The sequence below is a fragment of the Capsicum annuum genome, chromosome 1, assembly GCF_002878395.1.
Source record: "Capsicum annuum cultivar UCD-10X-F1 chromosome 1, UCD10Xv1.1, whole genome shotgun sequence".
Classification (NCBI taxonomy): Eukaryota; Viridiplantae; Streptophyta; class Magnoliopsida; order Solanales; family Solanaceae; genus Capsicum; species Capsicum annuum.
Window position 1 is genome coordinate 219,987,165 of NC_061111.1, and position 14,402 is coordinate 220,001,566.

At 31.2% G+C, this 14,402-nt stretch overlaps 1 protein-coding gene across 1 annotated transcript; it reads right to left on the bottom strand.

Annotated features, from left to right (window-relative positions):
* Nucleotides 1-2,589: 2,589 nt before the first annotated feature.
* LOC124896981 (protein FLOURY 1-like) lies at nt 2,590-3,308 on the bottom strand. The gene has a single exon (XM_047409007.1). It carries the CDS (start codon nt 3,190-3,192, stop codon nt 2,671-2,673), a length of 522 nt encoding a protein of 173 aa, XP_047264963.1. The 5' UTR covers nt 3,193-3,308; the 3' UTR covers nt 2,590-2,670.
* Between the last annotated feature and the right edge of the window lie 11,094 nt (nt 3,309-14,402).

A 14,402-nucleotide genomic window follows, 5' to 3' on the forward strand; every position in this document is an offset into this window, starting at 1 on the left:
AACTTTATTTTAGTATACTATCATTATATAAACAATAATTAATTTACATGACGTAGACCAACTCATGCATGACCATTCTTCAAAATTACAGAATATTCATGTAGATTTTATTAAAACATATTTCTTATAATATACGGAAAAGGGACAAAAATACCTCAGAACTATCTGAAACAACTCAAAAATGCCCCTCGTTAGATTTTTGGCTCAAAAATACCCCGCCATTAAATATTTGGCCTAAAAATACTCCTCCCTTTAACGGAATTCGGAAAAGGATCAAAAATACCCCTGAACTATCTGAAATGGGTCAAAAATACCCCCCTGTTAAATATTTGACTCAAAAATACCCCTCCCTTTAATGAAATTAAATTATTTTGATTGAATTAAACCCTAACTTTAACTTTTTAAACCTAATAATTTAATTTTTTTTACATAAAAGTATTTTTTTAATTTTAAAAATAAGATAATGAAAAAAAGTATTTGAATTATAATACAAATTGGTTGAATTTGATTTGAAAAATAAACATACATTTATTCTAAAAAGGTATTTTCACTTTACATCTTTTTAATCTTTAACGAAATTAACGAAATATAAATTAACCAAATTAATGAAATATAAATTTTTACTTAACGAAATTAACAAAATAAAAATTAAATGATGAACTTTATATAAATTAACTAAATAATCAAAATAATTTAATTTCGTTAAATACCCCTCTATTAAATATTTGGCTAAAAAATACCCCTCTCCTTAACAAAATTAAATTATTTTGATTGAATTAAACCCTAACTTTAATTTTTTAATCCTAATACTTTAAGTTTTTTTACATAAAAGTATTTTTTTTAATTTTAAAATAAGATAATGAAAAAAAGTATTTGCATTATAATATAAATTGGTTGAATTTGATTTGAAAAATAAACATACATTTATTCTAAAAAGGTATTTTCACTTTACATCTTTTTAATCTTTAAAGAAATTAACGAAATTAACGAAATATAAATTTTCACTTAAAGATATTACAGAAATATAAATTAAATGATGAACTTTATATAAATTAACGAAATAATCGAAACAATTTAATTTTATTAAATACCCCTCTGTTAAATATTTGGCTCAAACATACCCCTCCCCTTAACAAAATTAATTATTTCGATTGAATTAAACCCTAACTTTAACTTTTTAACCCTAATACTTTAATTTTTTACATAAAAGTATTTTTAAAAATTTAAAAATAAGATAATGGAAAAAAGTATTTGAGTTATAATATAAATTGGTTGAATTCGATTTGGAAAATAAACATACATTTATTCTAAAAAGGTATTTTCACTTTACATCTTTTTAATATTTACAGAAATTAATGAAATATAAATTAACGAAATATAAATTTTCACTTAAAGAAATTAACGAAATATAAATTAAATGATGAACTTTATATAAATTAACGAAATAATTGAAATAATTTAATTTCGTTAAGGGAGGGATATTTTTGAGCCAAATATTTAACAGAGGAGTATTTTTGACCTATTTCAGATAGTTCAGGGATATTTTTGACCCTTTTCAGAATTTCGTTTGAGGGAGGGGTATTTTTAAGCCAAATATTTAACAGAGGGGTATTTTTGAGCCAAAAATCTAACGAAGGGCATTTTTGAGCTATTTTGGATAGTTCAGGGGTATTTTTGAGCCTTTTCTGTATAATATATAACAACTTTTTTTTAGATATAGATTTACAAATTAATATCTAATAAAAGTTTGTTTGTAATATCCTTTATAAGTAGTTTATTTATTTTCTTTCTAAATTCAATACACGCAACATAACTTGCAAAACATAATAGTAAATATCCTATCTTTACATAAAAAATTTTCAAAATTCAATCGAACATTTATCAAAAACCTGTATTAAATAAAAAAACATAGATAAAAATAAAATATAAATTACAATAAAATAATACGATAATCAAAATTTCAGAACAATGCGATTAAACCTAACCTTTAGGTACTCTTAATAGTGCCTCATAGCACCTCCCTGTGTTGTTTTAATATGTAATATTACTAATCATGCTTACCAAAAAAAATCTAATCTTTAAACAAAAATTTTGCAAAGCTCGAATGAACATTTGTCGACAACCTTTATTAATAAGAAAAAATGGATAGTAATAAAATAAAAATTCGAACAAAACAATATGATAATCGAGAAACCAAAATAATAAAATTGAACCTAATTTTTATACAAAAATTTCTTAAAACTTAATTAATCTACCGCCTGTATTAATCTCAGAATAGAGCATTAGTCACACATCAAAATCAATAGACTTTTGGTTTTAAATTATTCAAATCTAAAGCTAATTGTAAACTAAAACAAAGAAAAAAATAACTAAACTCAGAAACTACATTGCCATACCTGGTCTTCCACATAGGTGATGATTTGTACTAATTAACTGAAAATAGTTAAATTAAGTATACAATTCGACTCATCTCCATGAAAAGCTCAAGATCTTTCAAAGTGTCTCCTTAAAAAAAAGAAAAAAGAAAAAACCCTCGCCCCCTCCGCCCCCCCTGCCCCTATCCCTTTCTTCTTCAAGCCCCACCACCCCTCTTTCTTCTTTTACCCCCACTCCCGCCCCTTGAATCACTTCTTGGTCATATAATTGCTTCTCCTCAGCCAACCTTTTATATTAATTTGCTTCCATTTCAACTAAACTTTTGTCATTCTGTAACCGCAATATCATCCCCATTGTTTCCTCAGCTGCTGTAGCTGCTGCCATTCTTTCCTTTTCAAGTTCCGAACAAGCAGAATTTGCTCTATGCCTTTCCATCTTTACCATTTTTCTCAGCGACAAAACATCAAACACTTTGTCTTCATCATTACACTCGTCTTCATACTCCTCCTTTTCACTATCCATTTCCAATAAACCATCATTTTTTTCCTCTTCTAAGTTCAAATTCATCAACAACCCAGTCTTACAAGACTTAATCTTTTCGCTACATTTTCCATCAAAAACATTTTTGGAGAAACACTCATTTCTCAATTCACTTGATTTCCCACAAAAATCACAAAGAAGACGATTCAAACCCTTACAATACCAAGTAAACTGTAAAACCCTCAATCCTAAACCAAACAACAACAAAAATTCCAAAACTTTATACAATTGTTCAAACCACCCAAACACCAAAAAAAATAAATACCAAATTAGCATTCAAACTCAAATTCTTCAATGATTTAATGATGGTGATAGATTTAGTAATTTGAGAAGTAATTGGGGTTAGGTTTTGGAGGAGGGCTAGTGGTGGTAGATTTGGTGGTTGGCGGGTTTGGGAGGAGAATTAGGGTGAGGTGGGATGGGGGTGGGGGGTAGAAGAAGGAGGGAATTTATTTTATTTTTCTGTTATATATATATATATATATATATATATAAATATATATTTTTTTTTAAAAAAAAAAGTCACACATTTTTTTTTAAAAAAAAAGTCACACATTTTTTTTTCTTTTTTCTTTTTAAAAAATGTCACATCAGCATTAGGGTTGGAATTAATTCACTTTAAAGATGTTAAGGGGGTAAATAAATGAAAGTTAAGTTTAAGTACTAAAGTAAGTTGGACAGACAAGCTTAGGGGGGGTTTTGATGCATTTTCTCTTTTTATTATGGTATGATGTTCAGAGTTCATCATGAGTTTTGCTTTAAATATCATTGCTTTTTCTCGCAAATTAATATCTTCTCCTTCCCTATCCATATTTTGTTTCTTCTTTACGACATCTCTTAATTGTTTATGAGAATCGACAAATATGTAAACCAGTTTAAGAGAAAATTAACGTTAAAAGGATTTTATGATTATGCTATATGGTTTAAATCGGAAAAATAATTTATATAAAGTAAATTTTAATAAATAAAGTTCATAAATATTAGGATTCCCTACCTAATTCAATAAGGAAAAACAATTAATATTTTAATTAATTTCAAAAGTCTAAATATTATGAATAAAATTTTTCCTTGTTGAAAAGCTTAATTCCTATATTGGATTTGAAACAATTATGTCACTATCTATTGCCTAACATCTTCCATATCTGCTTGTCGTAGTTCTTTTGAATTTGAATAAATCATCTGATGGTCTCTTGAATAATAGCTCCATATTTGTCTATTATAAACTTTCCATATATAATATATGTATTGGTTGATCCATTTCTAACTTTCACGTGAGTTCTTTATGAAATTATAAAATTTTTATTAATAATTTATTTATATAATTAATAAAAAATATAATTAAATGACTTTTTCCTTTTTATATTTTATCATATATTCTTCTCTTACTATCTATTTTGGGACTCTATAATTTTTTAAATATATTTCCTCTTACCATATAATTTAGGATTCCTTAATTAAATATTATTAAATAACAATATAATATTTTAAGAAAAATAGGTGAAAGGACAATTTTATCTATTGTAAAGTATTTTAATAAAGGGTAAAAAGTTCAAATCACTTTTCACACTTTAATATATTATAGATTATAGATATAGATATACTAGTGTGGTTGGCCTGAGCCAAGTCCGGGCCCAAGAAAGATTCAAAGACTGCACCCGAATGAAGTATACACCATCAGCACTCAAAGCTTCCAAATGCACTCGGAGGACGCTGATTTGTTATATTAAGAGAAAAGTAAATGGTACTCTTACTTTTGATTGGGCAGTACTGCATGAAGTTGACGTTAGCTTTGAAGCACATAACACATTCTTGTGAAATAAGATTGGAAGCAAATGGTTACCTGAAATCCAGTTATTCTTTTGCTAGCAAGCTTCTTCTTTTCTTGAAGGTATACTTGTGAGCCCATCTGCAATTGATTACCTAACCCAAACGAATGTCAGTATAGCGTCAATTGCCAATAAGATGACATTATAAGTTGAAAACAGTATGGACTCCATAAAGAAGGAAAAAAGAGTGAAGTCATGGATATAATACATTTATCATGCTGGAATCGCAATATATTTGTCTTTCTTTCTTAAGCAATGAGGGAGCATCAGTGTACCAGGTAGCCCTTTTTACACAACTCCTTCCATGACAACCAACTCCAGACAATTGAAACACAAAACATAATTAATTTCCAGACTTGTTATTTGTTCTGAATGTTTACCTTAACTTGATGAATGGATAGTGATAAAAGTTGAAGTGATGATGTGCATTAATTAACTATAGCTAAATGTAAAATCACATGTCATGTACTTAATCAATTAATGCAGAAATTGGGGGTGAAAGTTTTTTCCTATATTTTGGTAATGCAACAAAGCCAGAGTTTAAATCTTATGTCTATATTGTAGGATAACAACATTAGGTGTTAGTAGAATTCTGGATTTAATTTTTCTACGCGTTCAGTGAATTTATTAATATAAATACAAAATTTGAACTAAAACGATTAGATTCGATAGAGCTTGGTCCTTAACCTTCTAGCTTTAGCCACTGCTATTTGGATACCGATATGTTCTAGAATATATCATACGTGTGGAGCCTAGAGAAAGTAAAGTGTACACAAACCTTGGCGATATTATTGGGTAGAGATGCTGTTTTCGAAAGATCCTCGGCTCACAGAAAGCAAAAATGCAATATTTATGAAGACACAAGCAATAACAGGATAGTAAAAAAAAAATATGGGCACACAAATGGGAAGAAACAAATTGAACTACAAGTATATTATAGGGATTAATATGTGAAGGTATTAAATGGTTGAGAAATGAGCATTAGTTGGATCAAATTGCAGCCTAAAGGTAAGAAAAATGACATGAAATAGGATATAAAAAGTGAACAACCCCCAATCAACTGATTATACCATATATTATTTCTTTCTAGAACAACAAAAGCTGTCATTTTGGTCCGTAACATGTTCAAACTCATGACATGCACCTAATCCACACATCACGCGTAGTGGCTAGTGCTGCTACCACTAGACCAGAGTCTTAGAAATATTCTCTGGTTAAATAATTTCTTTCACTGACCCTAAATTTCCCGTAAATCAACTGTGGATGTTAAAGTTTATCTCAGCTGGACTGATTGGATGAGTACCCTCTCTTTTACTGAAAGAGACATTCTTTTTTGTTGGAGTTGCATGCTCAAGCTGTTGTCTCTTGCTAGAGGAGGTACTTCCAATAGTTAGATTTTTCAGTTCATCTGGTGATGATCCAGTGTCAAGTTTTCTTTTACTGCTTTCTCCAACATCTATAGAAGCTAATGATATTGGTAATTGAAGAGCATCCTGCTTCTTTACAAATGATAAAATGAACAGTTTCGCTGGATTATTATCAGATTTCCTAGAATATGTTTCTTCAATTTTATTTTAAACACTTTATTAGCAAGATCTTGCTGGATACATTGAAGGGCCAATGGTTCTTTCTACATCTAAAAAGAATCTCATCAAGTTCTAAGATATCAGTTGAAGTAAGAATTTAATTGAATTGCAATTCTTTTTTGTACCTTTATGTTAATTGTTTCATAGATTTGCTCAGCTCTCATTGAAAGAAGATCCTCCCCAAGTTCACCAAGTAATGTTGCTTTTGTTGATCCACTTCCATCTATAATTTGAACTTGAAAACGACACCTGTTATATAAAGTCAACAATCAAAATATAGGAGAAGAATCAATTTTTTTTAAAATAATTAGCTTTACAACACAAAAGAGTAATCTGTATGACAAAGAACCACAGAAACAATCAATCGTCTCTAATGATATCGAGTAACAAATACCAATAGCCTCAATGGATACCATTATTAGAAGTTTAATGCAAAATAGAAAAGGAAACAAAGTGATCAACAAACTGAACAGAAGAATGAGATAGATTTCCAAAGACAAGGATGCTGTCACGACTACTACTTCCATTTGATTCAAACACCGGCTTTGCAACTTCACATTAACCAGATACATACTTAGAAATGCTTGTGTTTATTGTCTGTCTTCATGATAAAAGAAACAGAGTAATAAAAAAATTAATTTACATACTATCACAAAACATCAATGATTGTATGTACTAAAATGCACACAATAAGCAGAGTAGATCTAAAGACCAACAAGCCAGCTAAAGTTGTGCTAAAATAGCCACCCAACTGCCTCCATTCTTAACTAATCCACTAGGATACAAGTTCAAGGTATCCCATATCTTAAAACTATGGGCACCAATATAATTAACAATAATTTTTTCCAGAATAGAAAAAGAAAACAGAGTGATCAACAAACTGAATAGAAGATTGAGATAGATGTCCAAAGAGAAGGATGCTATCACGACTACTACTTTCATTTGATTCAAACACTGGCTTTGCAACTTCAGATTGACCAGAAACATACTTATAAATGCTTGTGTTTATTGTCCCAGTCTTCTCGATAAAAGGAACAAGGCAAGAAAAAAATTCTTCATCAATTTTTTCCACGTGATCTTACAATTCCAAACACCCAATTTCTCATTGGAATTTTAATTGGTAGCTGCAATTTACATACTGTCACAAAACATCAATGATCATATGTACTAAAATTATACGTAATAAGTAGAGTAGATCTAAAGACCAACAAGCCAACTAAAGTTGTTCTAAAACAGCCGCCCAATGGTCTCTATTCTTAATTAAACCACTCGGAGATAAGTTCAAGGTACCTCATATCTTAAACCTATGGGTACCAATATATTTATCAATAATTTTGCCAAGGTGTCGAGTAAAATTAGATAATTTCCTCTATATCCAAAGGAAGCTAAATTAGTTTTGGATCATTCCTATGGAGATTTTTTACTCAAACACTCAAAAATGAAGGTCTCAAGCAATCCATCAACAGAGACAAATGCCTAAAATTGAGGATTATTCATACTCAATGAATTAAAAATTGAAGATACGATTAATGTAACCATAAAGGACAATACACTTGCAGGCTAGAATTCAATTGGCACACACAACACCATGTCACACAAAACCACTGCATAATTAATCACTCTAGGAGTTCAATTATTTCAGATTTTACACATGCAACACTTTGAAGGGGGACTCTTTATTCATTCACAACATCAGTCACAAGCTCATTACACTCTTAGACAGATTCCTCAAATAATCTTTAGCACATATTCACCAAACAGACAATAACCTCTCTGTCATTCAACTCATTTCCCTTCATTCAATGTAAAAAATAAATGCCTGGAACACTTCAACTCCACCCCCATCCCCACTACAACCTCACACCCCTCCTAAGTAAAAGCAAAAAAGAAATAAAACGACAAAACACTTGCAGGCTGGAATTCAATCGGCATACAAAACATCATATCACAAAGAATGATTGCATAATTAATCATGAGAATTTTGTTATACCTAGGTGTTAACATGGTATATTCTTGGCAATTACCATAATCAATAGCCTTTATTATCTTGGTTTTAACAATGTTCTTGCATTTTGAATACATTAACTCATAAAATATGTGCTCATCATCATCCATGAATGACATTTTACCTTCAACATAAAAGGATTAAATCTATTCAGAATGAAAAATAGAAAAGATTAGTTATTGTTATTCTATTAATATATTCTTGAATTGAAACATATAATATGTTGAGATACATACCCCAGAAAATTAACTTATTAGACAATATTGTGATTATGGTGTTTCCACGTTATGTACAACATCAAATAAATACTTTTTTTTGGTTATTTCTAAAAAATACTTTCTTTATTTTAGTTTAGTTGGCCCTCTTTCTAAGAAGATTTGCTTCAATTTAATTGTTCTATTAATGAAATCAAAAGAATTTTAATATGTTATTTTTGTAATATCCCTATCATTAGATGACTAAATAAGATATATATATTTAAATTTATATTTTTAAAACATAATTAATAAGGTTAATTTGATAAAATAGACCCTATAAAATGAAAAAAAAATTAACTTAATATAGGCTGTGTGATTGTGGTGTTGTCGTATTATGTAAATTGGTATTGTTTCATTTTGTGGGATCCACCTCCATTTCCAAAAAGTAGCATCCGCACGTGGTTGGTCTAATTGTTGCAATAATGTGTGAAATTCAATAGTAATTTTTATTATTTCTGTGGCCAACAATAATGCACAAAGGTGGGTTGTAAGGATGACCATAAGTCCTCATTCCCCCTTATAATATGTAGTAATATATATATATATATTATATATGTAGTAAACTGAAAGCACTCGAATAAGTCAAATGTCAGCACAAGAATAAGCCAAGTGGCAATTTTAAAACAGATTCTAAAAATATTGTAATACAAGTTTGAATTGAAATATTAAGTATTTGAATTTGAAATACATTATCCTTTTTTCTAAAAATAAATTATTATCTTAATAAATAGAAACCATGATTGAAGTGTAAGACCCCTTAAAATTTCAACTATTTTATTTTTGACCCTCCTGCGTGTGTAATGTCAATTTTTGACTTGAATTATGTTTAAGGATATTAAAGGGGTATTTTGGAAAAGTTTCAGAATTTTTGAAAGGGGTTTAGGATGATTTTGGGATTCTGAGGCGGTGAGCCTTCACAATATTGGTGTGGCACGGAGGCTAACCTCCGCGATATTAGCGTGGCATGGAGGTTAACCTCCGTGATAAGGCCGTGTCATGCCGCTATTTTAAATTTATCCAGTTTTTGTATTTTTATTTGGGGTGATGGGCTTTTAGTCTTTTTACCCCTTGTACAATCTTTAAACATAAAATAACCTCATTCCCTTCAGTTTTCAAACATCAAATCATTCTCTTTCACTTTCAAACTCAAAAATCAAGAACATTCAAGGGTTTCACAGAGAATTCACCATCCGGGCTCCAAACGTCGAATTGTTTTCAATTCCTTGTGTATTTCAAACATGTTTCTCTTTCCCCAACTTCAGTTTTATATTGTGCCATTAATTGAATAGATTTTCATGTGATTTAAATTGTGAATTTTAAAATTCGGTTGAGGGGTTTTGGTTGATACTAATTGAATTGCTTGTCCCATGTTCTAAATTAATTATTCATGCTTTAAATTGATGTTTTTGGGACTAAATTAGTGCATTGTGTAAATGGATAGAATGGCAGAAATCTTAATTATTCATGCTTTAAATTGATGCTTTTGGGGCTGAATTGGTTCATTGTATAAATGGATGGAATGGGGGATATGGGTTTCCCTAAATTAATAAAATTTTGGCTTGATAAATGCATTAACCTCAACCCACTTTATAAAATTTAATTTTTGAATATGGAAAATTGCATGGTTCAACTTGTTTTTGAACTCAATGCATTGCATTAAAATATAAATGAATGAATATGGTTTGGGATGGCCTTGGTAGCCTTGATTTTGAATTTTAAATGAAATTTGAGAGTCAATTTGGTTATATGGATTGGTTTGACAAACTTGATTTAGCTTGTAAACATATTGGTATGACGATACCAAGTGTTTATTGCCTTAATGAATGACTCCTGGGTTAATGGATTGGTTTATGTGCAAATTATTTTAATTTGGGATTAAATAAAATTGTGTAGCATACCGTGAAGGTGTAAGTCCTGGGGGAGGGGAGGGGAGGAGGGAGGGAACGAATATTGAAAATCATGTTTGCCGGCGTTGGGGGTCTATATGACTGTGTGCTTGGTGCACACTTGATATATATATATATATATTTTTAGGGTGGCTATTGCCTTGGTGGCTTTAGTTTTTCCTCATTTTTTCTTCGATTCATGAGGCTAACATGCACTGGAGCTCTTTCAGCATGGAGATCTGAACCCATATAGCCTATGAGTGTCTTTAGGATGGAGCAAGCTACATAGTTCAGGTTAATACTTTAAGCTCTCATGTTCATGACCCTTTTCCCTATCCCGACATCCTATTTATGATTATGAACATGGTGCATATGGTTTATGATTGAATTTTGGTAATTAAATTATTTTATCATTATTTTCTGAGTTACATGTCAGTGTGTATCCCAGTGGCTGTCCCTGAACGCTATATTATTTCATGATGTAGGGTCCGAAGAGTTTTCTGTTGCTCCTGTGCAGCGTTAGGTGATTGATCACATTAGTTGAGTTGCTGTGAAGTGGTGAGCCTCCATTTTTTGGAAGACCTTGTCATTTCATTATTCTTTCTTTATTGTCATAGTACCTTTGAATTCTTTTTGGTCATAGTTGGGGCCATGTCTCGACTCAGTTGATATTCTGATTTTAAAGGCTTTTGTGGACAAGTGTGGGTTAGATCATTGATTTTGACTCTTAGAACTTTCATTTGACCTATTTATCTTCTATTAATATGTTTGATTGGCTTTTGCTTTATTATGATTATTCTGCTCTTGAGGTTAGGCTAACGGGATGGTCTCTGGTCCATTATGGGCTTGAGATACCTGAATAATAAATAAATAAATAAATAATTGTAGTACGTAGTATGTGTAGTAGTAGAAGACATAGTCTTAATACATAGTAGTAGTAGTAACAGCAGCAGCACAATAATAAAAAATTTCATCAGCTTAAAAACTAGAAACTCATAATTGAAAGAGTCTTAAATAAATTCTCACTAGTATCTTTATTAGAGAGAGAGAAAGAGAGGATATATTTGAATTTTAAAAATAATATACTTTTATATATATATATATATATATATATATATATATATATATATACATGAAGATTTTTTGTTTTAGAGATTAACATGTGTTACATTTGAATATATCTTATACAAAATAGATAGTGTGCTTTAACATAAATGAGATACATCTGTATTTTTGAATTTAAACTGATAAGAATATCTCTAAACTGTATCAATCTAATTTTAATTTGAGATAAACTTTTTTTCAAACTAAAATGCGTAAGCAATAAGATAATTATGATATTTTAACTCTTATCTTTTATAACAAATTACTATCACATTCAATTTTAGAATTTGAACAACTTTTTAGTTTTCATGAAAATCCAGCATTGTAATCTCATAAATATATACATATATATGTGTGTGTACATACATACATACATACATACATACCCTTCAGTGACATGTATACCAGTGTCAACCTTTTTTTTTTTATTGATAATCATTTTCAAATTTAGATTTTATTTATCTTGAGAGATTTTCTATGATCGTTATTCGCAGAGGTATTGATTAATCTTTATTTGTGTTTCTTAATAATATTTTTTTGTATATATTCAATGTAACAATAATAGAAATTTTTATTCTCATATTTAGTACTAATAAAATAACTTTATGTCCTTATTCTTTTTATCCAGAATGCTACCATAATAGTAGTATTTAAAGCAAAAGAAATATCTTTGTGAAGAATATTTTAACATTCCTTTTTTGTCATAGATAATTTCTACAATGGATAAGAAGATTATAGGTCATGTTGTTCATCAATTTTCTTTGAATAACTACCAAGGTATGTTGTTCATACTTATGTTACAACAACAGCAACAACAACAACAATAACAACATACCCAGTATATTCCCACCAAGTGGGGTCCGGGGAGGGTAAGTGTATGCAGTCCATACCACTACCTCAACGTGAGATAGAGAGGTTGTTTTCGATAGACCCCCGACTCAAAATAAAGCAATCTAAGATAAGATAAGGAATAGTAATAAAACAAGAAGATATACTAGAAATTAACATACTCAATAATACCCAAAGCAAGATACTTCATGTATATACCAAAACATACAATATCCTAACTAAGACTAACCTTTTACTCTAATTCGCCTCCTCCACAACTTCCTATCCATGGTCATGTCCTCGGTAAGCTGAAGCTACTCCATGTCATGTCTAATCACTTCCCCAATATTTTTTCGATCTACCTCTACCTCGTTTGAAACCATCCCTAGCCAACCTCTCACACCTCCACACAGGGGCATCCATGCTCCTCCGTATCACATGACCGAACCATCTCAGCCTTGCTTCCCTCATCTTGGCTTCCACCAAAGCGACTCCCACCTTATCTCGAATAACCTCATTTCTAATCCTAACTTTTCTAGTACACCCACACATCCACCGAAGCATTCTCATCTCCGCCACCTTTATCCTCTGAATGTGGGTTTTCTTAACAGGCCAACACTCTACCCCATATAAAAAGTCGGTCTAACCACCACTCTGTAAAACTTGTATTTAAGTTTGGGAGGTACCTTTTTGTCATAAAAGATTCCAGAGGAGATCCTCTATTTCATCCAACCTACCGTAATCTGATGATTGAAATCATCTTCAATCTCTTAATTTTCCTGAATTATCGATCCTAGATACTTGAAACTATCTCTCTTACTGATAGAATGAGTGTCATGCTTAACAACCACTTCGTATTCATGAGTCACCTCACTGAACTTATACTAAAAATATTACATCTTGGACCTACTCAATCTAAACCTTTAGACTCAAGGGTTTGCCTCCAAACCTCCAACTTAGCATTAACTCCACTATGAGTCTCATCAATTAGTACTACATCATCCACAAAAAGCAAACAATAAGGCACCTCATCCTGAATATGCCGCATCAAAATTTCCATCGCCAAGGCAAAAAGAAATGGACTAAGCAGAAAGGTGCTTCAAGTCCCTTCCCCCGGTCCAAACTCGAGTCTTAGCTCCGTCATATATATCCTTAATCATCCTAACATAGCACCTCTAGCCTCCTAACACCTCCAAAGAACCTCTTTGGGAACTCTATAATAGGCTTTCTCTAAGTCAATAAACACCATGTGCAAATCCTTCTTCCTTTCCCAATATTGCGCCACCAGTCTCCTGACGAGATGAATGGTTTCTGTAGTCGAATTCCCTGGCATAAATCCAAATTGGTTTTCAGAAATAGTAACAATCCTCCGCAACCTCAACTCTACCACCCTATCTCATACCTTCATAGTGTGACTCAATAACTTAATACCCCTATAATTATTGCAATCCTAAATGTCGTTGTATTCTTATACAAAGAAATCATCGTACTCCACCTCCAAGCTTCAGGCATCCTCGCCATCTTAAAAATTATGTTAAACAACCGAGTCAACCACTCCATACCTACCCCTCCTGTGCATTTCTAAAAATCCAGCGAAATCTCATCTGGCCCGGTTGCTCTAACCCTATGCATCCTACGAATAGATCCCTTAACCTCCCCAACCTTAATGCACCTACAATAGCCATAATCGTGAAACCTCTCGGAATGCTCCAAACCCCCCAAAACAATGCTAGTATCATTTTCATCGTTCATGACCTTATGAAAGTAAGACTGCCATCCTTCTTAATATGACCCTCTTCTACCAAAACTTTGTTGTCCATATCCTTAATACACTTCACCTGATCCAGGTCCTGAGTCCTCCTCTCCCTAACCTTAGCGAGCCCGTACAACTTTTTATCCCCACCTTTACTAGTTAACGATGTGTATAAACTCTCAAAAGCAGTATCCTTAGCCCTCATGACCGCTAACTTCATCTCTCGCTTAACAATCTTATA